Source organism: Myiozetetes cayanensis, unplaced genomic scaffold (genome assembly GCF_022539395.1).
Source record: "Myiozetetes cayanensis isolate MyiCay16 unplaced genomic scaffold, myiCay2020 scf26, whole genome shotgun sequence".
Taxonomy (NCBI): domain Eukaryota; kingdom Metazoa; phylum Chordata; class Aves; order Passeriformes; family Tyrannidae; genus Myiozetetes; species Myiozetetes cayanensis.
The window spans coordinates 2,696,717-2,724,662 of record NW_026087477.1 but is presented as its reverse complement, the minus strand read 5'-3'; the positions used below and the strand labels follow the sequence as shown (position 1 = coordinate 2,724,662).

The following is a 27,946-nucleotide window of genomic DNA, read 5'->3' as shown; positions in this document are numbered from 1 at the left end:
TTTGGGACCCCCCTGCACCCCGGGGGTCCGTCCCCTTCGGTGGTCGCGGTGCCCCGAGCGGGGAGCGGAGGTTCCGCGCTCGGCGGTGCTGGCCCTGCCTCCTCCTCCTCCTCCCGCTCCCACATCTGCAGCTGGAATTGCAATTTGAGGCGCTGGCTGGGCCGGGACTGGGAGTGGGAGGAAGCCGGAGCGCGGGGGGCTGCGCGGGGCCCGGGCGGGGACGGAGCCGCGGGCAGGACGGGGACAGAGCCACCACCCCGCGGGCACAGCCGGCCCGAGACGGCCCTGGCTGCACCGAGGGGTCCCCAAGCCGTGTCCCCCCTCCCTTAGCGGTAAGCGGGGGGATTGGAGGGCGCCGGGGGGGCAGCGGGGCACTGCCCGAGGAGGGGGGACGAGGGGAGCAGGGGATCAGCCTCGTCCCTTGGTCGAGGTGAGGGTGACACCTCCCCTGGGGACTCTGCCCAGTTTGGGGACACTGGGGAGGGAGCACAGAGGTACTGGGGGGTGCCAGGACTCCAGGGCCTGCCCCCGGTGGGGATGGGGGCTGTGGGCGCGGGTGGGAGTGGGGAATGGACGCTCCCCGGGGGGTCTGTCACCTGTACCCCGTCCCCTCTCCTGGGGGACACTGCTGTGACCCCCGGGGACACCGCAGGGACAGCACCATGACATGCCAGTTCCATACAGGGACAGTGCAGCCCGTGCCAGGGACACCCCACGGCTCCCGTGCCCCAGCCATGCAGGGGGGGACGGGGAGGGACCCCCCAAACTCCACGGAACACCAACAGCTCCGCCTGGAGGGTTTGGGGCCCCCCCAGCCCCACAGCCGGGCTCACTCCTGGCACCCGAGGGATGTGGGGACTGACACCTCCCCCGGCTCCCACACATCTGGGTCTGAGCCCCACAGCTGCCCCGAGGTCCCCAATGGGGGACACCCCGAGCTGTGGGGACACCCCGAGCTGTGGGGACACCTCAAGCTGTGGGGACACCATGCCCACAATCCCGTGCCATGATCAGCCGTGCCAAGGCTCCAGTGCCACAGCCCCGGTGTCATTCCTGGCCCCACCACCCTGCTCCCTTCCCAAACTTGTTTCCTCTCCCTGTTTCCTGCAGAGGTGGAAGTGGTGGAAAGTCCTAAAAATTGCTGCTCCTGCACAAACTGCCAGAGAGGGATCAGGATCTTCCAGGGATCCTGGCCCTGGGGGCTCTGCAGGGACCCCTAGGGCTGGGGGCTCGGGCCTGTGTCCCCTGAAGGTGACAACAGCATGGTCACTGCCCGGGGCCTGCTTGGGGACAGCGCTAGGGACACCAGGGCTGGTGTGTGCATGGGGAGGGGGGTCCACCTGTGCCCACCCACTGGGACTGAGGGGGTGCTGGGTTCTCTGGGCACCCCAAAACCTCCCCAGCCCCCAGGGGGCCCAACCCAGGTCTGCAGCAGGAGGGGCACAGCCAGGTGAAACCCCTCGGGGGGCTGAGCCTCCCCCCCTCGCCAGGACCCCAGGCAGGGGCTGGGCACCTTGGGGACAAAGGTGGGCTCAGTGCCCCCCGGCCAGCCCTGGTTTGCCGGGGTGCAGGATTTGGGCCACTGGAGCCTGAGGGGCTACACAGGTTTGGGACCAAGCCCCCAGACCCCCCATGGCCACAGAGGCAGGGGACAGGACCAAGGAGCCCCTGAGGGCTTGAGTGTCCCTCCAGCTCGGGCTGATGGCCCCGTCCACCCATGGGATGGGGGAGCTCAACCCCCGGGGGTGGGGACACGGGGACATCCCTGCACAGCCCCCATGGGGGGAACACTCCCAGGGTCACCCCCAACCCATCCCTGAGGGGGTCCAAGCCCCAGGTAGCGTTTCTGCCGGAGGAGACCCCAATCCCTGCGCTGGGGGCTGATCCCTCGAATGTGTCCTTGTGGGACAACATCCTGGGAAGCCCCGTTTTGGTGGAGAAGCCCCTGTGACAGTGTCAGCCCACCAGGACCCCCCTCTGTGCCCTGCCAGGACCACCAGCACCGTGTTCCCAATTGTGGTTTGACCATCAGCCCCCTCTCTGCTCCCACACCGGGGTGGCCAGAGCTGACCCCCCCCACTCCAGGGGAAAGCTCCCCACCTGCCCCTTTTATCCTGAGGTTTTTTCGGGGTTGGAGGCTGCCCAGAGCAGGCGGGGGCGGCAGCGAGGGGGTGGGTTTGGCTCAGGGAGAGGCCTCTCCCGATGAGCTCAGCCCTGTCCCGGCTCCGCGGGATGGAGCGGGATCAGAGTGGGATGGGAGAGAGATCAGAGGGGGATAAGAGCGAGATGAGAGCTGCTGGAGCGGGGCAGGGACCCGGAGGTGCTGGGGTTGCCCTGGCCTCGGGCAGAGGGCCAGGAGCCGGGTGATTATCCCGGGCAGCAGTTTTGGAGCTGGTCGGTGCTGGGTCCCAGCCCCTAGGATGATCCGGGATCCCTTTGGCCATTCCTGCTCCTTGGCCAGCGCTTCCAGCAGGAAAGCAAGTTTAAATGTTTTCCAAATAACCCCAGAAATAACCTCTTGGAGCCTAAAAATGTGCTGGAGCAGCATTTTACACACATCTGTATCCCTCACATCTGTATCCCAAACATCTGCCTGACCTGCCCAGCAAGAGGAACCCGGTTCCTTCTCTCACGGTGGCCGTGGCAGTCGGTGACATCCCGACCGGTGCCAGCTGTCCCCCCAGACTGGCACAGCCCGTCCCACTGCCCCCTGTCCTCCCACAGCCCTCTGGGACCTGGGTTTTGGGGTCCCCCCTGCTCCTGTGGGGCCCTGGGAAGGGTTAGCCCCGTCCCTGGTGGATTTTTGAGGGGTGATCCAGTCTGTGCTCACCCAGCCCCGCTCTGAGGGTTCGCTGTGGACCCTCCCGGTGCCGAGGGCACACACGGCCCCTTGTCCCACTGCCCCGACTCTCTTGCAGGCGGGAAGCGCGGCCATGGCGATGCTCCTGGAGCCCGGGATGCAGAGCCTGCGGATGGGTAAGGATGACCCCCGGGAGGGGGCCCGGTGGGGCTGGCACGGCGTGGGGGGTCCCCTGCCTCCCCAGACGAGCTCGGGGTCCCTCCCGCACTCGGGTGTCCCCCCGATCCGCTCCCCCTCCCGCAGCCCCCTCGCCGCTCCCGCGCCGGGGTAACCAGAACCAGCTGCGGGAGGAAACCTGATCCCAGCATCCCAACCCCGGGAGCCGCCGGAGCGCGGAGGCCGCGGCAGGAATTACCCCCCTGCGGGGTCCCCCCGGATCACGGCCCTTCCGCCCAGGAACGATCCTTCGTGTTCACGGCTCCTGGACCCCCGGGGGGGTCACCGCTCCCCCCCAGCCCCTTCCCAGCGGGGCTCTGCCGCACGAGGAGACACCGGAGAGACATCCCGGTTTGTCTGGGATCAAATATTCATGGGACAGACGCGGGGTACAGGGAAAGGCACTCACGGAGCAGGTGTAAGGGACAGCAGACATGTCACGGGGGGGAGCGGAGCCCCCCCGGCCCAGCTCCCGGGGGGGACGTGGCAATCCCTGTCCCCCACTCCGTGATGTGCCGGTGCCTCGGCTCTTCTCTGGACACTGGATTCCAGAAAGTTGGGATCAGCCCGACCCCAACCCCACGGTTGCTGCTGTTGGGGGGTCCTGGAGCCCCCCCTCTGCAGAGCCTGTGGCTCCCGAGCTGCCAGAGGGGTTTAGGGAGCTGCCCTGGGGTGTCCTGGTGCAAACTGGTAGGGATCCCGGCAGGATCCTGGCTGGAGGGGCAATCCCAAAGTGTGGGTGTTGGCAGTGCCCATGGGGTGGGTGGTCCCTCCATCTATCCCATGTCCCATTCCCACCGCACCCCATCCAGAGCCGGCCAATCCCTTGGGAAAAGTGGTCCTGCTCCACCAGCCCCTTTCCAGCCACCCCTCCAGCTGGAGCCTGTCCATCCATGGGCCCTGCTGTGGGCAGTGATTAATCCCGGCTGTTAATTGGATCCCTGTGCCAGCGGAGCGTGGGTGGGACAGCCCCGTGTCCCCGCTGTGTGGGGGCCCTGGGGCTCCCCCTGTCCTGGCACTGGGGTGAGGGGGGGTCCCCAGGACTGGAATTCTGCTGCTGGTGGGTCACCTGAGGGGACAGGGAGGGCGGGGGACTCCCAGAAATGTGTCTCCATCGTGGTCCTCACCTCGGGAAAGGGTCTCCAGGAGGGTCTGGGGCCCCTTCCCACCCCAAAGTCACCTGTCTGTGTCCCCAGGAGCCAACGGCGAGCGCTGCCCGACGCCGACCCCCCCCGGCACGCCGGGGACACCCCACGACAGCTGCAGCATCGCCCCCCTGACGCCCTCCCAGTCCCCCGTGAGTTACTGGGGACCACCAGCGCTCCTGGGGGGGCAGGGGGGCCAGTGTGGGGCCCAGGAAGGCAGTAGAGGGGTCCCCAGTAAGGCAGTTGTGGGGTCCCCAGGGGCTACCAGGGTCTGTGTCCCTGTCCTTGCCCCCTCGATCCTCCCCTGGTCTCTGCTCCCCCCCAGTCTGGCCGCCCTCACCCCCCAGTGCCACAGAACGGGTCAGTCCTTCTCCAGGACCTTTATCCGTGGGATTTCCGGGATGGAGGGCTTTTCCAGCCCGGGATAAGTGTAACTGCGGGGCCGCAGCCCCCAGGCTGCCCCAGCCCGCGCTGGGAGGGCGCGTTCCACCCCGGCTCCTCCCCGGCACTCGCCGTCCCTGCACATTCCTGCGGCAGCCGCCTCGGCCCTGCCGATCCCGCTTTTCCAGGGCCGGCTCGTGTCCGCACTTAGCAAATCCGGGACATTAAATGTTAACGAGGGCTTTTAGCCTCCCATGTCTGCTGCGCGCGGAGGTGACACGGATACGGCGCTTGTCACATCCGCACGGATCCAGCGCGACACGCGGGGGGGAAGGGACGGCACACGGAGCAGAGACAGGGAATCCAGCCGTGGGGACCCCACAAAACACCCGGGCCAGCAAGGGTTTGGGCTGGGTGACCCTTGGGGACAGCTGGGTTGAGGTTCCATGGACTGAGATGGGGCGCAGGGAAGGGGTTTGGGTTGAATGATTTGTGGGAACCCCTGGGATGAGGTTCCTGGGATTGAGACGTGGAACAGGGAAGGGTGTGGGCTGAGTGACCCATGGGGACAGCTGGGAAAAGGTCTCTTGGAGTGAGATGGGGCACAGGGAAGGTTTTGGGGCTCAGATTTCAGGGCTCAGGTGAGGAGGGCTCAGCACCACGATAAGAACAGGCAGGCAGGTCCCCTGGCTGTGGGCATCCACCCCTCTCAGGGACTGCCCAAATCCCTGTGTCCCTTTGGGAACCACCTCAACCACCCTGTGGAACCCGGGAGATGTTTGTCCCAGTGCTGTGGAGCTGTGTGGGAGGGGGAATTGCCGGGTGTGGAGGAAACCAGGGAAGCACCGAACTGCGCAGCCCTCGCAGTGCCTGCAGGCTTGATCCTGCAAAAATGAGCCCCTTCCCGGCGTTTTCCCCCCTTTTGTGGGAGCAGGCAGCCCCAGGTGGGTGCTGCAGCCCAGCCCTGATGCTGTCCCTGCCTCGCAGAGGAGCGAGGCCCGTTCCCAGCAGGGCCCCTCCTTCGCCGTGGTCGTGGCCATCGACTTCGGCACCACGTCCAGCGGTTACGCCTTCAGCTTCACCAGCGACCCCGAGGCCATCCACATGATGAGGTGAGGGGCTGCTCCCAGCACTGGGACAGGGCTCCTTTGACCCAAAAATGGGGGGAAGTTGGATTGCTGGGGCGGGAAATACAGGGCAGGTTGGCGATGCTGCCTGGCAGCGATGAGTGGAAGCTGCTGTGGAATGAGGATGCTCTGAGGGCTGGAGCCCCTCTGCTCTGCAGCCAGGCTGGGAGAGCTGGGAATGTCCAGCCTGGAGAAGAGAAGGCTCCAGGGAGACTTGAGAGCCCTTTACAGGGCCTAAAGGGGCTCCAGAAGAGCTGGAGAGGGACTGGGGACAAGGCATGAAGGGACAGGACACAGGGAATGGCTTCCCACTGGAAAGAGGATGGGTGGGGATATTGGGAAGAAATTCTTGCCTGTGAGGGTGGTGAGGCCCTCACAGAATTTCCCAGAGAAGCTGTGGCTGTCCCATCCCTGAGAGTGTCCAAGGATTGGGGCTTGGAGCAACCTGGGCTGGTGGAAGGTGTCCCTGCCCATGGCAGGGCGTGGCACTGGGTGGGCTTTAAGGTCCCTCCCAGCCCAAATCAGTGTGGAATTCTATGAAATTCCTCCAGGGAGCAGGAGGACGGAGCAATACCCACCCCTTCCCTCCCTTCTTTTTCCCTCTGAGGTGCTCAAAGTTGTGCCCATACAAATAAATTAAACCTGCCAGGACCTCCCTGACCCGGAGGTTCACCTGCTCCGGCTCCTCTTTGCAGGAAATGGGAAGGGGGGGACCCGGGGGTGGCCAACCAGAAGACCCCCACCAGCCTCCTGCTGACTCCGGAGGGGACCTTCCACAGCTTCGGCTACACCGCCCGCGACTACTACCACGACCTGGACCCTGAGGAGGCCCGCGAGTGGCTCTACTTCGAGAAGTTCAAGATGAAGATTCACAGCACCAGCGTGAGTCCCTGCTCCAGCCTCACACCCCCAGTGTGGTGTGTCCCCAGCCAGGCTGGGGGTTGTAACGCCAGGAAAACCCACCCTGCAGCCCCTTTGAGGGGTTGTGGTTCCCTAGCTGGGCGGCCCCGGGGAAGGTGGATGTGGCTGCTCAGAGGGGATCCAGCTGCTCTGGTGGGCACAGGGGGATGGGCACCCGGCCATCTCCCGGCACCTTGTACGATCCACGTGCTCTTCCTGGCAGGATCTGTCCATGAAGACCGAGCTGGAGGCCGTCAACGGGAAGAAGATGCCGGCACTGGAGGTGTTCGCCCACGCCCTGCGCTTCTTCAAGCAGCACGCGGTGCAGGTGGGCACCTGGGCCGGGCTGGACGGGGCTTGGGGCGACCTGGGACAGGGGGAGGTGTCCCTGCCCGTGGCAGGGTCGGTGGGCTTTGAGGTCGCTCCCAGCCCCACCCATTCCGTGGTTCCCTGCGAGCCCCCCCTCCAGCTGGGGTCACCCGCTGCGTGTCCCGGCAGGAGCTGCAGGAGCAGTGCCCGTCGCTGCCCCAGAGCGGGGCCGTCCGCTGGGTGCTCACCGTGCCCGCCATCTGGAAGCAGCCGGCCAAGCAGTTCATGAGGGAGGCGGCCTACAAGGTGGGGGAGAGGAAGGGGACCCTGCCCGTGGCAGGGGTGGAGGAGCACAGGGTTTAAGGTCCCTTTCAACCCGAGCCAAACCAGGAGTTGTTGGCTGGTTGAGTGGCTGGATAATTCCTTGAGTGGTTGGTTGAGTGGTTCGGTGGGTGGGTGGGTGTTTGAGGGGCTGGCTGAACAGCTGGGTCAGTGGTCGAGTGTTTGCAGGGCTGGTTGGGTTGTTGTTTGGGTGGTGCAGGGGTTGAGTGGGTGGTTGGTTGAGTGGTTGGGTCATTGGTAGGGTGGTTGTTCGATGTTGGGTGGGTGGTTTGGTGCTCAGGTCATGGGTTGGGTGGTTGTTTGGTGGTTGGGACACCCCTGCCCTGACCCCCCATGTCCCCAGGCCGGGCTGGTGTCCCCAGAGAGCCCAGAGCAGCTCCTGATCGCGCTGGAGCCCGAGGCCGCCTCCATCTACTGCCGCAAACTGCGGCTGCACCAGCTCATCGAGCTGAGCGCCCGCCCCCCCCCCAACGGCCTGGAGCCCACCCACCACATCGACTCCAGCTTCAGGCAGGGTGAGCACAGGGACCCCGGGGGGCTGGGGCAGCAGGGGGAGCGGGCAGGGACACAGGGAGTGGGCACAGATCCAGCTGCACATTCCAGGTCTGGAGGGTCCATCTGCTGCCACGACTGATCACCAGAGATCCCCCATCCCCAGAGACCCCCCTATCCCCAGAGACCCTCTGTCCTCTCTGGGATCCAGAACTGGCACCTCAGGCCCTTGCTGGGGTCTGACCCCCCTCTCAATCCTTCTTTTCCACTTTGCCATCTCGTTTTCCCTATCATTTTCCCTTTTCTGGTACTTTATCAAATTCCAGCAAAATCCCAGCCTGGGGATTCCCTCCCACAGCATCACCCAGGGATGGGGTGACTGAGGCTGTGGGGGGCAGGACCCCCTGCCCAGGGGGCCTCTCCCCTCCCTGACAGCCCTGGGAAGCCCCAAATTCCCTTTTCCCCCTCCCCAAATCCCCATGGCCAGGGCACATGAAGGCTGCTTTCCTGGGAAGCCCCTAAGCTGTGTGTCCCCCCTGCCACCCTGGGCCACCTCCAGGGAATGTCTCCCCCTCCCAGGTGGGAGCCTGGGGGTCTCCTCACTCCAACCACAGAACTGGGACTTTACTGGGACAGCACCAGTTTGCCCAGTTGGGACGGGATGTGCTGTGGCCACAGCCTGGTCCCAGGTGGAAATTTGGGGTCCCCTCAGATTTATGGGGGGCCTGAGCTGCTCCCAGGGTAAGGAACTGGTGTGCCCTGGCCATCCCGGCATGCCAAAAATATCCCGGGACAACCCCACCTCCTCCGATGGGTCCCGGCCCTTCCGGGCGGCTTTGATGTCCCTGGGACTGGGGAGGGGGGCACAGGAAACCCCACCCTGGCTGGGGAGGCACGGGGGGTGGGATCCCGGCAGGGCACCGGGCAGGCTGGACCAGCCCCCCGCGTGGGGCCGGGCGGGGTGGGGGTCCCGGCAGGGGGAGCGGCCACCAGCGCTGCCGGTACAGCCCCTCACGGCGCTCGGCAGGGATCCCGGGGGGGATCCCACGGCAGGGGGTTGTTCCCGGGGGACGGGGGTGCTCCCGGCCCCGCTGCAGACCCCTGGCTCTGCCCGCAGCCCGGGAGCAGCTCCGGCGGTCCCGGCACAGCCGCACCTTCCTGGTGGAGTCGGGCGTGGGGGAGCTGTGGTCGGAGATGCAGGCAGGTACGAGGGGGACACAGGCGGGGACCCCCACGATGCTGCCCCGCCCCCGGGGTCACCCTGGGAGAGGGGATGGAGGGCTGGAGGTCCCCTCTGTGTCAGAGCCCCCACCAAGCACCCGAGGGTGCCTCTGCCACGGGGGTGACACGGCTCCGGTCTGGCCATTGACCCCCCAGATGATGCCGGGGAGGGCGGGACCCCTCTGCCACCATCCCATCCCATCCCTTCATCCCTCTGCCCTCCCAGCCCCTCCAAACTCCTCCAGCTGTTTTTGGGGGCGGGAAAAACACCCCAAACCCACATATTTTGGTTTGAGCTGCGTTTTCCCGGGGAAGGGGCATCCCTGTGTCCCTGTGGCCGCTCCCAGCCCAAGGGCTGGGTGCTCCGGGGGGTCATCCCGGACCAGGACCCCCACCCGGCCACTGTCCCCACCCACAGGTGACAGGTACATCGTGGCGGACTGCGGCGGGGGGACGGTGGATTTGACCGTGCACCAGATCGAGAAGCCGCAGGGGACGCTGAAGGAGCTGTACAAAGCCTCGGGTGGGCTGCGGACCCCAAGCCCACCCCAAAATCCCTCCCGGCACGCCCCGCCCGTCGCCGGGGGTCGTGTCTGGGGATGTGGCACCACCCGGTGGCGACGGCGAGAACTGCGGGGGGGGACAGGGGACAGAGGGGACACGAGTGGGGACAGGGAGGGGATTGGTGGGACAGGGTGGGATGGGAGGGGACAGAGGGAAGGGGGTGGATTTGGGGGGACAGAGTGGGACGGGGGTGGATTGGCGGGGACACGAGGTGGGACAGGGGAGCTGGATTGGGAGGGGATGAAGTGGGACAGGAGAGAGGGATTGGGGGGTTCAGGTAATAGAGGGGAGCTGGATCGGGAGGTTCAGGTAGGACAAGGCACTGGGTTATGGGGAGACAGAGGGACAGGGGCCTGGGGTGGAAGGGGTTAAGGTGGGAGCGGAGTTCAGGTGGGACCAGGGTCCTGGGTTATGGGGTGATGGGGGGCTGGGCTGGGGGGGCTCAGGGTGCTGGGGTGATGGGATCGAGTCCTGGGCAGGGGCTCCCCCCATGTCCCTCCACCCTGATCCCCTGCGGCAGAGCCCCGGTGGGACTGCAGGTTGGGGGACTGCATGGAAAGTGCCCCGGGGTTGGCCAGGTGATGCTGGGGGGCTCTGGGGACATGGGGATGGGCCCCATGGGGATGGGGGGGACCTGGGGACACGGTGATGGGGTACATGGGTGCCACAGCGCCGCTGCCTGACCCAACACCCGTCACCCTTTGTCCTCAGGGGGTCCCTACGGGGCCGTGGGGGTGGACCTGGCGTTCGAGAAGCTGCTGTGCCAGATCTTCGGTGAGGATTTCATCAGCACGTTCAAGGCGCGGCGCCCCGCGGCCTGGGTGGACCTGATGATCGCCTTCGAGGCGCGGAAACGCGCGGCAGCCCCGTCCCGCTCCAGCCCCCTCAACATCTCCCTGCCCTTCTCCTTCATCGACTTCTACCGCAAACACCGCGGCCACAACGTGGAGACCGCGCTCAGGAAGAGCAAGTGAGGGGGGAGGGAGGGGCGGGGGGACTCAGGGACAGGGAGGGGCATGAAGTGGGGAGGGGGAGAGGGAAAGAGCAGGGAGTGGGCTGGGGAGGACAAGGTGGGACAGGGGTGGTGGGCTAGGGGGCAAGGTGGGACAGGGACTCAGGTGGGATGGGGGTGGTGAGCTGGGAGGTCTCAGGTGGGACAGGGCTTCAGGTGGGATGGAGTGCTGGGCTGGGGGACTTCAGGTGGGACAAGGGTGGTGGACTTGGGGGTGACAGAGGGACAGGGGTGCTGGTCAGGTGAGGACCAGGTGGGGCCCCCTGTTAGAGGCCCCCCCCAGACCCCCTGTCCCTCCCCAGTGTGAACTTCGTGAAGTGGTCATCCCAGGGGATGCTCCGGATGTCCCCAGAGGCCATGAACGAGCTCTTCCAGCCCACCATCACCCACATCATCCAGCACATTGGTGCGTCTGCGCTGGGACCCCCAGCCCGAGGAGCCTCCCTGATCCTGATCTTAGGACCCCCTCTGTCCCTGGGACCCCTCCCTATCCTTGGAAACCCCTTGTCCCTGTGAGCGTTCCATCCCTGGAACTTCTCCCATCCCTGGGAACCCCCCTTGTCCCTGTGATCCCCTTCCATCCCTAGGACCCCCCATCTCTGGGAGCACCCCATCCCTGGGGCTTTCCCTGTCCCCATGAGCCCTCCATCCCTAGAACCTCTCCCCTCCCTGGAACCTCTCCCATCCCTGGCAGCCCCCAGTCCCTGGGACCCCATCACCCCTCAGCTTCCCCAGGGCAGCCCCAAAGGGGCTCAGCTCCCGACCCCTCTCCCCCCAGACTCGCTCCTGCAGAAGCCGGAGGTGCAGGGCGTCAAGTTCCTGTTCCTGGTGGGGGGCTTCGCCGAGTCCCCGGTGCTGCAGCAGGCGGTGCAGGCGGCCTTCGGCACCTCGTGCCGCGTGGTGGTGCCGCAGGACGTGGGGCTCACCATCCTCAAGGGGGCCGTGCTCTTCGGCCTCGACCCCTCGGTGGTGCGGGTGCGCCGCTCGCCCCTCACCTACGGCGTGGGCGTCCTCAACAAGTTCGTGGAGGGGAAGCACCCGCGGGAGAAGCTGCTGGTCAAGGAGGGCAGGAACTGGTGCACCGACGTCTTCGAGAAGTTCGTGTCCGTGGACCAGTCGGTGGCGCTGGGGGAGGTGGTTCAGCGCAGCTACTGCCCCGCGCGGCCCGGCCAGCGCCGCACCCTCATCAACATCTACTGCAGCGCCCGCGACGACGTGCTCTACATCACCGACCCCGGCGTGCGCCACTGCGGCACCATCAGCCTCCAGCTGGACGGGGACGGCGGGGACGCCGCGCGGGGCCGCAGGGAGATCCGCGCCAGCATGCAGTTCGGGGACACTGAGATCAAGGTCACCGCCGTGGACACCCGCACGGCGCGCACGGTGCGCGCCACCATCGACTTCCTGTCCAACTGAGAGCCCTGGGACTGCCACCATCGACTTCCTGTCCAACTGAGAGCCCTGGGACTGCCACCATCCACTGCCTGTCCAACTGAGAGCCCTGGGACTGCCACCATCGACTGCCTGTCCAACTGAGAGCCCTGGCACTGCCACCATCGACTTCCTGTCCAACTGAGAGCCCTGGCACTGCCACCATCGACTTCCTGTCCAACTGAGAGCCCTGGCACTGCCACCATCGACTGCCTGTCCAACTGAGACAGCCTGGGACTGCCACCATCGACTGCCTGTCCAACTGAGAGCCCTGGCACTGCCACCATCCACTGCCTGTCCAGCTGATCATCCACCATCACTGCCTGTCCAACTGAGACAGCCTGGGACTGCCACCATCAACCAGGACCTGCCACCATCAACCAGGACCTGCCACCATTGACTGCCTGCTATCATTGACCAGGACCTGCCACCATTGACTGCCTGCCCAACTGAGAGCCCTGGCACTGCCACCATTGACCAGGACCTGTCACCATCAACTTCTTCTCCAGCTGACTCCCTGTCATTGTGGTGACCCCCAGGACCTGCCACCATCAGCTTCCTCCCCAGATGAGACTCCCCGTCGCTGTGGGGACCCCGAGGATCTGCCACCCACTTGGTCACTCCAGCTGAGACCCCCCCTCAGCAGGACCTGACCTGCTACCGCTGATTTCCCTCACAGCTGAGACCCTGTGTTTATATATGTGTATATGTTACATGTCCCCAGCACTCCCAGCCAGCACAGAGACAGTGACGTGAGGGGGACACGACCCCCACCCTCCCCCAGCCCCCCTTTAACTGGAATTTGCCCCCCTCCCCACCCTGGACTGTTTGGGATCATCCCTGGACACCCCTCCCCACACCCCAGGGAGCACAAATCTCTGTCCCTGACCCCCCCAGCCTCGGGGTGTCCCCCCACCCTGACTCCCAGGGGATTAATGGAGGGGAACTGGGCTCCAGCCCCTTCCCAGTGGGATTTTATTATTTCCCAAGGTGGGATTTTGTACTTTACCCCCCCTCATGCATCCCGAGGTATGTAAGATAACTCTATATTTATATATATATATATATATATATAGGCACATAAAGCCTCCTGTTGCTTTAGAAACTTCTCCTGGTCCTTGTACCACGAGGAAAAAAAAAAGAGAAAAAGAGGGGAAAAAAGAGGGAAAAAAATAACAACAAGAGGCAGGAAAAGAGAGGAAAAGGGGGAAATAAAGCCCAACGGGAGGAGAACGAGGAGGAGAACGAGGCGCTGGCAGCAACACGAGGACACGGACGGGGCCACGGAGCCACGGGGGCCACGGCTCCCCCACTCCTGCCCCAGCTCAGCTCCACATTCCACAGGCAAAATCCCTCCCCGGGGGAAAAAAAATCCCGCCCCGGGAGGCAAAACTCCCCCTCCCCCCCAAGATCCTGGGGCGCTCCGGGCCGCGGGGAGGGGGAAGCGGCAGCAGCAGCAGCAGCAGCTGGAGGCAGCAATCGGGGTCCCCGCCCGCCCTGGGGACCCCCCCGCGCTGTGGGGACCCCCCGACCCCGCGCTGGGGCCGGGGGGGCTCAGTCGAAGCCGTGCCAGTCGCTCTGCTCCGAGTCGTACTCCAGCTCGGCGCCCACGCAGCGCACCCCGTCCAGCAGCATCGGCGTCCCGTGGTGCCGGTCTGGGGACAAGCGACGGCCTTGGGGACAGCCCCGGGGACACCGCGGGGGCCGCTCCCCGTCGTTCAAGGGGGGAAAACGCCCCTTTTTGGGGCGGGGCCGGGGAGCTTTGGGGCTCGCCCTCCATCGCAGGGGACGCCCGTGGGCGGTGCCGGCCGCGAGGAGGGGACGCTGTGTCACCTGTGCCCTGTCCCTGTGTCACCGCCCTGGGCACCGCCAGGCGTGGGGGGGCACGGGGGGTGGGGGATGGCCGGGATGTGGGGTGGGGGGACACGGGGAGCTGGCGGGAGGGACCCTAGCCCTGCCAGGGTCCCAACCCTGGGGATGTCGGGATCACCCTGCACCCCTTCCCAGGGTGTCCTCAGCCCTCAGGGCGGGGACTTTTGGGGTGAAAATCACCCGGTTTAGGCACTTTCTCAAGGGGTGGGACACTTGAACTGGGAGAACTGGGGCAGAGGGGCCGTGCTGGGGCAGAGCAGAGCGCCCAGCTCCGCGTTCCCGCTGCTGCTGGGAGGGGCCCCGGGACCCCCCGAGGCGCTGCCCCTTACCCATGACCCGGGCCTGGACCGTGACCTTGACGTGGCCGTGGCTGGGGCTGGCCAAGAGCAGCTCCTCCCTCAGCACCCCCTCCTTGTGGGCCGTGTACTCACAGTGCACGCTGAGCCCTGCTGACACACAGGGGGCTGAGCCCTGCCTGCACCTTCCCTGCCCTGCCTGCACCTTCCCTGCCCTGCCTGAGCCCTGCCTGCACCTTCCCTGCCCTGCCTGAGCCCTGCCTGCACCTTCCCATGTCCATCCCATCCTTCCCATGTCCATCCCACCCTTCTCATGCCCATCTCACCCTTCCCAAACCCTTCCCATGCCCCTCCCATGCCCATCCCACCCTCACTGCCCACCCTCAGCAGAAGCCCCCCAGAGCTGGGGGAGAAGAGTAAGGGAGGACCCTGCCCATCCCAGAGCCAGGCTGGGGGCCCCCAGCCCACCCTGAGACCCCAGGACCACCAGGATGGGATCTGGCCCATGGCCAGGCACTCCTGGCACTGCTCCAGCCCGGGATCCGGGAAGCAGAGCCCGCAGTGGAGCCCTGGTGTCCCCAGGGCCTCGGGGACAGACACCACAGTGAGTGCCCACACCCCCTGGAGCTGCTGGGGGTCCCCAGGGGCTCCTGGCCCCGCTCCCAGCAGTGCCAGCCCAGGCTTACAGCTCCAGACAGAGCTGGAGAGCTTTCCTGGGATGGAGCCAGCAGCGTGTGGGAAGAGCCACAGCCCAGCCCTGGCCCTGCTGCCAGGAGGGGACACCCAGGGGACAGGGATGTGGGAAAGAGGGGACACCCAGGGACAGGGATGTGTGACCCTGGCTGTGTCAGAGCTGGATGGGACCGGAGAGGTGGCCCAAGGGACCCGCTGTGTCCTCGGAGGACACCCCGTGGCCCCAGAGAGCTGTCCCCTCAGCCCAGGGTGACACTGAGCTGGCCCAGTGCCACCACACACAGTCCCACTCCCATCTGCCGTGGATGTGCCAGTGCCAAACTGTGCCCAAACCAGAGCCTGGCACCCCCTGCAGCAAACCCTGTCCCTGTCCCAAACCCCATCCCTGTCCCTGCCCCCCTGGAATAAACCCTGTCCCAAACCCCATCCCTGTCCCTTGTCCCCCCAACCCATGGGCTCCGACCCAAACCCACTTCTGTGGGGACAGGAGGGGACAAGGGGCACAAACAAGGGGGGGCCACTTTACCTTCTGGCAGGGAGGTGACACTGAGGACCCGCAGGTTGGGGTTGGGGACAGGCAGGGCACACACGTCCCCCTCCCCGCTCTGCTCCAGGGGCAGCAGGAAGGTGATCTCGTACTTGTGCAGGATCTTCAGGAATCCCACCTGGAAGGGGGGACATCCCCCTGATTAATCCAGGGGGCATTCGTGTCCCAAATAATTGGGAAAACATAACAAACACGATTATTTTTGACAAAAAAAAAAAAAAGCAGCAAAAATACCCAGTTTTGGGCAAAACTCTGGGAACAACAACCCGAGGGTGTCACGGGAGCAGGGGGCAGTTTTCCAGCACGAGCCATTCCTGGTCTGGAAAAGCCAGGAGCGTGTCTTGCCATGGAATTTCTCCCCTGCCATGATGAAAAGCAGAGCCCTCCGGAGCAGCAGGCCTTGGAAAAAGCCATTTTGGGAAGGGAGCAGCGAGCTGGGTGGGACACAAACCACTCCTGAGGGACAACCGGAGCAGAGCCAGGATCCAGCACTGCCAGAGGGTGAATCCCCCCAGCCCCCTGTCCTGGGCTCATCCCCAGCACCTGGGGAAGGGAAGGTCCAGGGAGAGCTTGAGCCCCTTGCAGGGCCTAAAGGGGCTCCAGGAGAGCTGGAGAGGGACTGGGGACAAGGCATGGAGGGACAGGACACAGGGAATGGCTTCCCACTGGAAAAGGGGAGATTTGGGTGGAATATTGGGGAGAAATTCTTCCCTGTGAGTGTGGGGAGGCCCTGGCAATGGATTTCCCAGAGAAGCTGTGGCTGCCCCTGAATCCCTGGAAGTGTCCAAGGGTGGGTTGGACGGGGCTTACAGCAACCTGGGCTGGTGGGAGGTGTCCCTGGTGGGAGGTGTTCCACGTTTTCTCCCCACACCATTCCATGATTTATCCACTTCAAACCCTGGAAAACCCTTTGGCACCAGCCTTAAGGAGCCTTTTCTCCAGAGGGCCTGGAACACCCTACACCTGCTGGCCCTGTCCTGGACCCCCATATCCCCATCAGGGACCCCTGTGGCCCTACCAGGAACCTCCATAACCCCACCAGGGACCCCCTGTCCCTGAGCTGGTGTGGGGGCTCTGCCATCCCCCCCACGTCCCTCTGTCCCCAGCTGTGTGTGGGGCTGTGTCCCCGTGTCCCTGAGGTGGCTGTGTCCCTGTGCCCCTGAGGTGGCTGTGGGGCTGTGTCCCCGTGCCCCTGAGGTGGCTGTGTCCCGTGCCCAGGCGCACGTGCCGTGCCGGGGTGCCGGTCACGCGTCGCGCGGGGAGGAGGAGCAGCCGCCCCCGGGGAGCCGCTTTCGGGGGCAGCTCTGGGAGCCTCCCCTGCACTCAGGCTCTGACTCAGCGCTGCTGGAACACGAGGTGCCACCGTGGGGGGCTGGCTGTCCCCCTGCTGTCCCCCCCGCTGTCCCCGCCCCGGGATCGCAGTGGGACCATCTGGGACGACCCTCGGGAAGGGGGTGAGACCCAGCTCAGCCCCCAGTGTCACGTGTCCACAGTGCCACGTGTCCCCAGAGCCACCCCACCAACCCAGCACCCAAACCTGCTCCAGAGATGGACTGGGGGAAATGGGAGAATCCAGAGCCAACACCCACTGGTGCCCTCAGGAGCGGCACAGCCACCCCTGGGGGAGCACACGGGATTTGGGGGGCTCCCAGGGCCCCCCAGGGTGTGACAGGGAGCTCGTGGGGTGTGAACACCCCCAGGGGTGGGAACTGTAAGGACACGGAGCGATGGAAACATGCCCAGAGCCCCCCAGGATGGCCCCAGTCCCTCTGGGGGGGCTGGGAGAGCCCAGGGTGAGCCCAGGGTGACCCAGCCCCCCCTGTCCCCATCCCTGTGCCCACCTTGACCAGGAAGCTGCCGTCCTTCTCCTGGGTCACCATCACGGCCGAGTCGTGGAGCTGCTCCTGGAAGTGCACGTGGGCCCCCTCGGGGGGGGGGCTGGGGGCGAAGCGCACGGAGCCCCCCTTGCCCTTGCTGCCTGCAAGGGGGTCACAGAGCCCCTGGTCACAGCCCCCTCCGTGTCCCCACGGGCTGGGACCCCCCACCAGGGGCTGGGGGGGTCATGGACCGAGGCTGGAGTGTCCAGGGGCTGGGGACACGGGGACACAGCGACACAGGGAGCAGGGCCCTGCCACCACTCGATGCCCAGAGGGTCCCCAAGGGTCCCTAAGTGTCCCCGAGGGTCCCTGGGCTCAGCAGCATCTGTTCCATTCTGTGACCTCCTTGGGATGAGTGGTGATGGGGGGGGGACACGGGGGACCAGTGGCCACAGTGAGCTCCTCTCTGAGCAGTGACCTGCCACCAGATGATGCCCAGAGGGTCCCCAAGGGTCCCCAAGCGTCTCCTGGGCTCGGCAGCATCTGTTCCTCTCCCCAGCTGGGCCCTCCTCGGGTGGCACAAGGCCAGGGGGCAGGACAGCCTTGCACCCAGCCCAGGGCCAGGATTTTGGGGAGCAGCCCCCAAGCCCCCCGGCCCTGGGAGGTGACACAGGACCCCCAGGCACAACCCCCGGGCGATTTTGCACGTGCTCGGCTCCATCAGGCTCTGTGGGTGCCTCTCCACGGAAAAGCAGTCTCTCTTCCTCCTCCTCCTCCTCCTCCTCCTCCCCCCCCCGAGCCCCCGGCCCCGCTGCCTCCATCTGGCAGAGCCGGCAGCAGATTGTCGCCTCCTTGCCTGAAGAAAAGGCTCTTTGTGCTGGAAGCGCCGGGAATCCCGGGATTTAATGACCCGGCATTGTTCAGCCGGAACAGCGCGGCCGAAATCCCTTCCACACGCAGGGACAGCGAGGGACACGGCGAACAAGGGACGTGGCCACACACGGGGACACGCGGGGGACGCCCTGTGACAGGGCACGGCCACCCCCTGCCCCGCTGACCCCTCCCGGGCGCCACGATCCCAAGGATCTCGGCGGATCCCACATCCCGATCCCAGGGCGGGGACGGGATCGCTCCCGGCCCGGGGCTGCCGGCGGGAATCCCGGTGCCAAGCCCTGGCTCGCGGCAGGGATAATCCCAAAGGAGGCTTTGTCACACGGGAGGACAGGTGACACCTGGGGACAGCACCCGGGGGGCCACAGGGCACGGCCAGGGAGCCCCGAGGCAGAGGGAGGCTGCGGGAGGATGGAGGCGGCACCGCGGGCAGCTGGCCCGGCATCCCGCTGGCCCATCCTTGTGACACGGAGCGGCTGCCCCGGGCCACGTCCCTGTCCCGGCTCGGGAGGGGACAGCGCGGACCTGGCAGGTGGGGACAGCCCTGGAGGAGCCTGGGGGGTGACAGTGGCACTGGGGGGGGTCACAGGTCGGGGGTGACAGGCAGGAAATCACCTGGATCTGGCATTTCCCCAACGTGCCCACGGCAGGGGAGTCCCCAGGACCTGTCGGACCCTCGGAGTCACCGTGCCCCCAAAATGAGGACACCCAGGTGTCCCCAGGGGCTCAGCCCCCCCGCAAAGGGCCCCCCAGCCCCTCTCCTGTTGCTCCTGCAGCTCCTGTTGCTCTCCAGCCTCGTCCTGCCGGGAAGCCGGAGGAGGCTCCGCAGGGAGCGAAGCCATCGGGATGGAGCCGCCCCAGCCCTGTTCCCCCGGGATTCTGGGAGCACAAAGGAGCCAAATCCCACCCAGGAATGGCACAAAGAGCCCCCTCGGGCTTTGTCTCCCCGAGGGCCTTCGGGGGGCCCCTCCAGACCCCCCAGTCTGGCACTGCCAGAGCCTGTCAGGAGGCACTGGGATCCAGGAGTAACCTGGGAATGGGGGGTGCCAGGGCTGTGCCTGTCCCTGGAGGGGGCAGCAGGGACCTCCTGGACAGCAGGAATGTCCCCCTGGTCCCCTGTGAGCATTGACCTGCTCATCCGCTCCGTGGGCTGTTCCAGGGAACCCTGAATCCCTGGATACAGGCAGAGGGCCCCCCCAGCATGGACAGGGCCAGGGGACCCCAAAATCTCCACGCAGTCCCTGAATCCCTGGATAGAGACAGAGGGACCCCCCAGCAGGGCAGAGGGGACCCCAAAAGCTCCAGGCAGCTCTCGAACTCCTGGATATGGAAAAGGGACGCTCCAGCAGGATTACGGGCAGAGGGAAACCCCGGGAAGGCCACGGACAGGGGGGAGCCTGGGGAAGGGACACCAAAGCAGGAGCCTGGCCCTGGATCCCGGCAGGGATCCCGGGAGGGGACACAGGACCCGGACTCACCCCTGCCGGCCGTCGCCATGTGTGTCCCCTTTTGTCCCCTCTGCTGTCCGTGTGTCCAACTTCAATTGCTGGAGCCGGGGGGCATCGTCTGGGAACGGAGCTGGAGCAGGGAGCGGGCAGGGAATGAGCAGGGAGTGGGCAGGGAACTCTCCCCGTGGCTCTGGGAAAGCGGGGATTCCCCCCCTCCCCTCTCACCCCCCGTGTCCCTCCCTGTCCCCCCGTTGCTCCCCATCCCCTCTCACCTCCCGGTGTCCTCTCTCACCACCCCCGTCCCCCATCCCCCGTTGCCCCCGAGCCCCTCTCACGCCGCGGTGTCCCCTCTGACCGCCGTGCCCCCTCGGCCCCGTTCCCCATCCCGTCTCACCCCGTTCCGTCCCCTCCGCGGCCGCTCCGCTCCCGGTCCCCGCTTCCCGCTGCTCGGCCCCGCCCCTCTCTCCCATTGGCCAGCACTCCCACAGCGCCGCTCCCATTGGTCGATGATCCCACTGGTCCCGCCTCCGGTCCCCGCCCCCAACGGCCGTCCCCGAGCGGGGCGGGGGCGGGGCTGTGGCCGGGGGCGGGGCCGGGGCGGTGGCAGCCAATGGGAGGCGGGTGCGCTCGGCGAGGGCGCTCCCTGCGGGTGGAGGGGAAACTGCGGGGGGAGGGACCCCGGTGCGCGGGGCCGTTGCCATGGAAACCGGGAGATGGACCGGGCTGGGGGCTCCGGCACATATCGCGACAGCGCCGCGACACCGTGGGGAGGGACCGACCGCTGCTGGGCGCGGGGGCACGCGGGGGGGCAGGGCTGGTGATGCCATCCCATCCCACCCCATCCCATCCCATCCCATCCCACCCCATCCCATCCCATCCCATCCCATCCCATCCCATCCCACCCCATCCCACCCCATCCCATCCCCACTCCATCCCACCCCATCCCACCCCACCCCTGGATACAGCTGTGCCTGGGAACAACCAGCCCCATCCCTCCTATCCTGAGGGATCTCCCAGGGTCTGGTTTACTCCATCCTGACCTCCATGTCCCTCCCTGCTGGCTCAGGGGACATGTGACAGACGGGGGGACAGGAGGGACAGGGGGTTCATGTCACTCCCGGGGGGCTGAGCTGACCCCCCAGCCCAGCAGCTCCAGCTGCCAGAACACTTAAAACATTGGGATCCACATTCCCAGGGATCCACGGACATCCTGGGGGAGCGGGACCAGGGGTCACACTGAGGGACAGGGGACACCCTGAGGGGACAGCAGGGTCCCAGTGAGGGATGTCACCTGTCCCCTGTACCTCACTGTGAGCCCTGGCCCTGCTCCCCCAGGATATCCGTGGATCCCTGGGAATGTAGATGCCGGATGCAGTGAGGGACAGGGGACACGTGAGAGACAGGGGGTTCATGTCCCCCCCAGGGGGCTCAGCTGACCCCCCAGCCCGGCAGCTCCAGCTGCCAGAATGCTTAAAAAAAACAGGATCCACATTCCCAGGATCCAGAGAGCCCAGCTGTGTCCTCACCTCTGGCACGGGGACACCACACACGGGAGGGGACACGCAGGGCCTGGCTCGTCCCCTGCCAGGACACCCCACATCCACATTGGCCAAAACCATTGGATTTTCCCTAAAAGCTGCCCCTGGCACAGGGATGGTCCCCAGTGCCACTCCCAAACATGACCCCACAGGCAGGGATGTCACCTGGGGGGGACAGGAGGTGGAATGGGGGACACCAGGGGGTCCTTCAGTGCCAGGCTGAGCTGTGGGGTCCCTGTCACCCCCCACATTGTCACTGTTCCCCCAGCCCCGTGTGTTTGGGTCCCTGTCCCCCCCAGCCCCGTGTGCTGGGTCGGATTTGCTCTGGGATTACGACAACAAACGGATTTGGGAAGGGATTAAATCCCAGAGTCCGCTGGGCTGAGCAGCCAACGGAGTCCCCAGGGGGTCCCCATGCTGCTGGCCCTTCCCTGATGTCCCTATGATGATGTCCCTATGCTGATGTCCCCACACCAGTGTCCCCACACCAGAGTCCCCACGCTGTCCCTGAGCTGCCATCCCCACACAGATGTTCCCCCTCCCACACTGATGTCCCCACAATGATGTCCCCACCCTGCTGTCCTCACGCTGATGTCCCCACAGTGTCCCTATGCTGATGAACCCACACTGGCATCCCCACGCTGATGTCCCCCCTCCCATTCTGATGTCCCCACATTGTCCCCACACTGCCATCCCCCCACGCTGTCCCCACAGTGTCCCCCCACTCCTGCTGGGGACAAACCCACCCCACAGCACCTCTAGCTCATCCCAGCGACCATGCAGGACTTTAATTCCCAGTGTGGGAGGTGAATGGAGCGGGAGCCCGGGGGGGGCACTGGGGGGCACTAGGAGGCCGTTCCGTGGTGGAGGGTGTCCCGAGGGTCCCTCAGCGCTGCTGGCCCCGTCCCTGGCCCCGTCCCTGGCCCCGTCCCTGCTGCAGCCGCCGGCTCAGGTCGTCGATCCGCAGGTTCTTGAGGAGCAGGAGCTGCTCCAGCCGCTCCACCTTCGCCTGCAGGATCTGGGGGAACCCCCCGCGGGGTCTGGGGGGGTGGGAGGCACCTCCACCCGCCCCAGACCCATCCCGAGGGGTCTGTCTGGGACAGGGAATGTGGGGACAGGGAATGTGGGGACAGGGAGGTTTCACCTTTACTGGGGGGACACTGAGGCAGGGGAGGAGCAGCGACAGATTTGGGGTCCCAATCGCAGCCCCCACAACCCACATCGAAATAACCCCCCCCCAAAACAGGAGTCCCAGTCCCCCCCAGGTCCCAGGGACAACTTCACTCCAGATATCCCACAAAATTCCTGGTCCCCTCATCATTTTACATCTCGGATGTTTTCCAGCAGAAAAAAAAACCGATCTTAGGCAAAAAAAAACCGATTTTAAGGGTGAAGCCGCCCCCAAAACCCACCCAGAGGGGAAAGGGGGATTGCTGGAGCGTCGGGATGGCCCCGAGGCCGCGGGGAGGGGCCGTGGGAGCGCCAGGAACAGGGAATGAGGGCACGGCCGGGTGGAAAGGAGGGAAAGGGAAAAGCTGGTCCCAGAGGGGAGGCATCTGCAGGGAGAGGCTTTCCGAGGGATTTCACGGGATAAACGCGGGGAAAACGCCGTCTGGCGCGGCGGGAGGGGGGACAGCGCCGTGTCCCGCCGTGCCCCCCCGGCGGGATCGGCACTGCCCGGCTCACCTGGATGGTCTCCTGCGCCAGCCGCAGCGCCTGCTCCCGCTCCACCAGCTGCAGGCGCGTGGCAGCGTCCCCCGGCACCCCCACGGGGGGCTTCGGCACCCCCCTGGGGCGGGACAGCCCCGTGGGGACGAGCACTGACCCCTCCTGCGGCCCCGGAGCTGCACAGGCTGGGGAGGATCCTCCCACATCCTGCTCCCCCCTCCCCACGGCTCAGCGCTCCCCTGCCCACCTCGGGGACCCCCAGGGACACACGGGGACCCCCAGACCCCCACGGGGAGCCCCAGGGACACAGGGGGACCCCCAGAGCCACACGAAGCACCTCCAGACTACTGCAGGGACCACCAAGGCTACATGGGGACACCCAGACCCTCACAGGGGCCCCACCCCCAGAGCCACATGGGCCCCCAGAACCACACGGGAACCCCTCGACCCCCACAGCGACCCCCAAATCTGCACGGGGACCCGCAAAGCCACATGGAAACTCTCAGAGACCCACATGGGTCCCCCAGAGCCCTACAGGGACCCTCTGGCTCCCATGGGGCCACTCAGAGCCCCACAGAGACCCCCCAGACCCCAAAAGGATGCCCTAGACCCTCAGAGGGACCCCCACACCCCCTCAGGGACCCCCTGACCCACAGAGTGACCCCCAGGGCCCCAGAAGGGGCACGTCCCCTGGCCAGCCCTTACCTGGCAGTGCCCTCCTGGGAGTAGCCCCCTCCCACGTCACTCCTGCCCTTGGGATGGCCTGGAAAACCCAGCAAGGGCTTTGTCACCCTCCCAAACACCTCTGACCCCTCCCCTGCCCCTCAGGGCTCCCAGGGGTATTTTTGGGGTGTCCCAGGGCTGGCTGAGTCCCTTCCTGGCGACCACAAAAGTCACGGTGAGGGGAATTTGGGACCTCCTTCCCCGCAGCCCTACCTGTGTCCAGGTATCCACTCTCCTCTGGCACTGCCTGAGCTCCTGGGGGCTGCAGGGAGATGGGAAAACTGGGAGAGGCAGGAAAACACCTGGCACACCTGGCCAGGAACTGAGGGGGCCCTGGGGACACCCACACCCTGTCATGGGCAGGGACACTTCCCACCAGCCCAGGTGGCTCCAGCCTGGCCTTGGACACGCCTAGGGATCCAGGGGCAGCCACAGCTTCTCTGGGTACCCTATGTCAGGGCCTCCCCACCCTCACAGCCAGCAATTCCTTCCCAATATCCCATCTGTCCCTGCCCTCTGGCAGTGGGAAGCCATTCCCTGTGTCCTGTCCCTCCATGCCTTGTCCCCAGTCCCTCTCCAGCTCTCCTGGAGCGCCTTTAGGCCCTGCCAGGGGCTCTCAGGTCTCCCTGGAGCCTTCTCTTCTCCAGGGGAACCCCCCCAGCTCTCCTAGCCTGGCTCCAGAGCAGAGGGGCTGCAGAATCCTGGAATGGGTTGGGTTGGAAGGTGCTGTAAATCCCACTGATTCCAACCCCCTGTCACGGGCAGGGACACCTTCCACTCTCCCAGGTTGCTCCAAGCCCCGCCCAGCCTGGCCTGGGACACTGGCGGGGATGGCAGGAGGTGGCCCGGGACCCCCTGGTGTCCCCCCCGGGCACTGCCCACCTGGCCGGCCCCGCCCGTGCCGTGGCTCCGTCCCTGCCTCTCCTCGATCCTGTCCCGCAGCAGCAGCAGCACCTGCTCCGCCGTTCCCGGCTGGCTCTGCACCAGCTGCCGGATCAGCTCGTCCGGGACCCGCAAATTCAGCTTACTCAGCACCTTCCTGAAACGGGGGGGGGCAAAGAAACACCGAGGGGGGAGCAGAGGGGGCAGAGGGGCAGGGACTCAGTTGCCTAAAATCGGAGAAATGTTCTCTGGACAGTTTTTGATACGTTTTATATGATGGAGATTATATAGAATCTAGATTATTTTATATGTTATAAATATAAAAATACGAGACATATGAATTATATATTATAATATATTAATACCATGTCGTATAATATTATATAACCTAGTATACTGCGGATTAATATAATATATAAGATATTCATATAGTATATTATGGAAGTTAATATATAACGTAATATATTAATACGAATACATTAATACATTAATATACAATATACGATATACCTTATAATATGGTATATATTAGATTGTATATATTATATACATTAGATTGTATAGATTATCTATATTATTTATAACGTAGATTTTAAGGCATCAGCTCCCTACCGCAGCCCCCCAGGGTGGGACACTGAGGGGGCACAGCGCTCCCGGGGGGGGAGCATCGGGACAGGTCGGGACCCTCAGAGGGCACAGGGGGTGGGTGGAAGCGGGAGGGCAGCGTGGGGCTGCAGGGGGTCCCCCGGCCGTACCTGTTGAGGTGCCCCCAGTTGGCGAGTTTCTGCGCGGTGGAGCTGGCGGGGACGAAGCTGTGCAACTCCACCAGGGAGGGGAAGAAGAACTTCACCACCTCGGCCGCGAGCACTGCGGGGGCACAGCGGGCAGGGCTGGGGGGCGGCACCCGGGACTCCCCGCCCAGCCCGGAACGGGAGCACCCCCGGTCCCTCCCGGCGGCCCCCCCGGCCCACCCCCGTCGCTGAAGTCGCGGGCGATGTTCCTGCGGGGCCGGGACAGCGGCACCGTGTCCAGCCAGCGGTACAGGGCCCGCAGCGCCGGGGCCGGGGCCGCGTCCGCCATGAGCGGCGTCCTGCTGCCATGGCAACGGGGGCGGGGCTAAACATGAGCGTCCTGCTGCCATGGCAACGGGGGCGGGGCCAACAGAGCGTCCTGCTGCCATGGCAACGGGGGCGGGGCTAAACATGAGCGTCCTGCTGCCATGGCAACGGGGGCGGGGCCAACAGAGCGTCCTGCTGCCATGGCAACGGGGGCGGGGCTAAACCTGAGCGTCCTGCTGCCATGGCAACGGGGGCGGAGCTAACAGAGCGTCCTGCTGCCATGGCAACGGGGGCGGGGCCAACAGAGCGTCCTGCTGCCATGGCAACGGGGCCGGGGCCAACAGAGCGCCCTGCTGCCGTGGCAACGGGGCGGGGCCAACAGAGCGTCCTGCTGCCATGGCAACAGGGGCAGGGCCAACAGAGCGCCCTGCTGCCATGGCAACAGGGGCGGGGCCAACAGAGCGTCCTGCTGCCATGGCAACGGGGGCGGGGCCAACAGAGCGTCCTGCTGCCATGGCAACGGGGCCGGGGCCAACAGAGCGCCCTGCTGCCATGGCAACGGGGGCGGGGCTAAACCTGAGCGTCCTGCTGCCATGGCAACGGGGGCGGGACTAAACGGAGCGTCCTGCTGCCATGGCAACGGGGGCGGGGCCAACAGAGCGTCCTGCTGCCATGGCAACGGGGCGGGGCTAAACCTGAGCGTCCTGCTGCCATGGCAACGGGGGCGGGGCTAAACCTGAGCGTCCTGCTGCCATGGCAACGGGGGCGGGGCTAAACATGAGCGTCCTGCTGCCATGGCAACGGGAGCGGGGCCAACAGAGCGTCCTGCTGCCATGGCAACGGGAGCGGGGCCAACAGAGCGTCCTGCTGCCATGGCAACGGGGGCGGGGCTAAACCTGAGCGTCCTGCTGCCATGGCAACGGGGGCGGGGCTAAACATGAGTGTGCTGCTGCCATGGCAACGGGGGCGGGGGCCAAACAGAAGCATCCTGCTGCCATGGCAACAGGGGGAGGGCTATACAGTGTCCTGCTGCCATGGCAACAGGGACAGGACCAGATCACAGCACCCTGCTGCCATAGCAACAGGGGCGGAGCCAAACAAGAGCATCCTGCTGCCATGGCAACGGGGCCAGGGCCACTCCATGAGCGTCCTGCTGCCATGGCAAAGAAGGCGGGGCCTGTCCAAAGCATCACCCCTGTCATGGCAACGCGACAGGGACTTCATGGGAGCATCCCGCTGTCATAGTGACAGAGGTGGGGCCTGCCTGGAGCATCTCGGTTACCATGACAACAGGGGGCGTGTCCTAATGGGGAGGGCGTTCCCGCTGCCATGGCAACAGGGGGGAGCAAGGCTGGCGTGCCCCCCCTGCCATGGCAATGGGTGGCCATAGGGGGACGATGTGGAGGCCCTGGGAGGGGGGTCCTGAGCTACGGGGGGGGGCTGGGGGTTCTGGGTAATAGGAGGTCTGAGCACTGCGGGGTCCTGAGCAAAGGGGGAACCAGGAGCACAGTGAGGGGGTCCTGAGCCATGGGGAGGCCCTGGGGGGGAACGTTAAAAGGGGGCTCTGTGGGTGCTGAAACCACAGAAAGGGGGTCTTTGGGCAAGGGGAGACTCGGGGTGAGGTTTCGGGGCAGGTCAAGGAGAGTCACATCAGTGTGGGGCCCTGACACCCCCCAGCAAGGAGGACCCTGAGCAAGGGGGGTCCCTCTGGGAGGGTGCAGGGAGAGCATCCCAAGAGGGTCCCAGGGTGTACTTCAACAAGGTGGAGGGCTGGAGATCCCACAGGGATGGGATACGGACACCAGGGATGGGATATGGACATGATGGATGGAATTTGAACACCCTCCATGGGATATGGACACCAGGGAGGGAATATGGACACTGGGGGTGTCCCCTCCATGTTCCCCCAGCTCTGCACCCCTCCATGCCTTCTCTGGCCATGCCCTTTCCCTTATCCCCCCAGCCATGTCACCCCTCTGCCCCCCGCCCATGTCCCCCCACTGCTGCACCCACCCACATTCCCTGGCTGTGTCCCCCCCCAAGTCATGTCCTCCCTGGCCCTGTGACCCCCAGCCTCGCACCCCTCCATGTCCCTTCCCCCTCCATGTCCCCTGCCATGTCTCTTCCATCCCCCCACGGCCATACCCTCTCTGTGTCCCCCCTAGCCTTGTCACCCCCCCAGCCTTGTCCCCCCCTCAGCCATGTCCACCTGGCCGGGTCCCCCTCCATGCCCCCCAGCCCTGCGCCCCCGTGCCTCCTAAATTTATCCCTCAACCCTTGGCCCCTCCGCTGAGCCATGACCACGCCCCTGCAAACCACCACCCCCTTCCATTGGCTGTCGTGCCCGCCCATCAAATGCCCCCGCCCATTGTCTGACCCCGCCCCTGGCCCCGCCCTGGCCCCGCCCCCTGGCTCCCATTGGCCGCCACCGCCGTTATTTTTCGAATATAAATGACCCCGCAGGGTTGGCGCCCCCTGGCGGTGCCGGGTGGGGGGTGACACGCGGCTGTCGCGACATAGCGCGACACAGAGCACAGAGCGGCTCCGCACCACACCCCACCCTCTGCGCGCCC

At 65.6% G+C, this 27,946-nt stretch overlaps 3 protein-coding genes across 6 annotated transcripts; 1 reads left to right on the top strand and 2 right to left on the bottom strand.

The window, feature by feature from the left end:
• Positions 1-232: 232 nt before the first annotated feature.
• HSPA12B (heat shock protein family A (Hsp70) member 12B) lies at positions 233-12,636 on the top strand. Of its 2 annotated transcripts, XR_007629644.1 has the most exons (14): positions 233-332; positions 2,919-2,976; positions 4,213-4,313; positions 5,530-5,654; positions 6,365-6,551; positions 6,793-6,897; positions 7,068-7,184; positions 7,564-7,735; positions 8,830-8,916; positions 9,352-9,456; positions 10,209-10,467; positions 10,812-10,915; positions 11,288-11,993; positions 12,154-12,636. XR_007629644.1 is itself a non-coding variant. In XM_050321049.1 (13 exons), the coding sequence occupies exons 2-13, from the start codon at positions 2,934-2,936 to the stop codon at positions 11,923-11,925; spliced, it is 2,043 nt and encodes a 680-aa protein (XP_050177006.1). In that variant the 5' UTR covers positions 233-332; positions 2,919-2,933; the 3' UTR covers positions 11,926-12,636. The 2 variants fall into 2 exon arrangements, 1 of the variants encoding a protein (XP_050177006.1); XM_050321049.1 differs by having other exon boundaries at positions 11,288-12,636.
• A 336-nt stretch (positions 12,637-12,972) lies between these two features.
• On the bottom strand, positions 12,973-21,884 carry ADISSP (adipose secreted signaling protein). Of its 3 annotated transcripts, none has more exons than XM_050321084.1 (6): positions 21,799-21,884; positions 19,535-19,634; positions 17,190-17,326; positions 15,328-15,466; positions 14,142-14,258; positions 12,973-13,595 (listed from the first exon to the last, which is right to left on the bottom strand). In XM_050321084.1, exons 2-6 carry the CDS (start codon positions 19,551-19,553, stop codon positions 13,495-13,497), a joined length of 513 nt encoding a protein of 170 aa, XP_050177041.1. In that variant the 5' UTR covers positions 19,554-19,634; positions 21,799-21,884; the 3' UTR covers positions 12,973-13,494. The 3 variants fall into 3 exon arrangements, with proteins under 3 accessions (XP_050177041.1, XP_050177042.1, XP_050177040.1); XM_050321085.1 differs by having other exon boundaries at positions 21,789-21,807; XM_050321083.1 differs by lacking the exon at positions 21,799-21,884 and adding an exon at positions 19,899-19,964.
• SPEF1 (sperm flagellar 1) lies at positions 21,857-25,395 on the bottom strand. Its single transcript, XM_050321503.1, has 6 exons — positions 25,287-25,395; positions 25,071-25,182; positions 24,316-24,472; positions 23,647-23,695; positions 23,416-23,473; positions 21,857-22,060 (listed from the first exon to the last, which is right to left on the bottom strand). Exons 1-6 carry the CDS (start codon positions 25,393-25,395, stop codon positions 21,991-21,993), a joined length of 555 nt encoding a protein of 184 aa, XP_050177460.1. The 3' UTR covers positions 21,857-21,990.
• Positions 25,396-27,946: the final 2,551 nt, after the last annotated feature.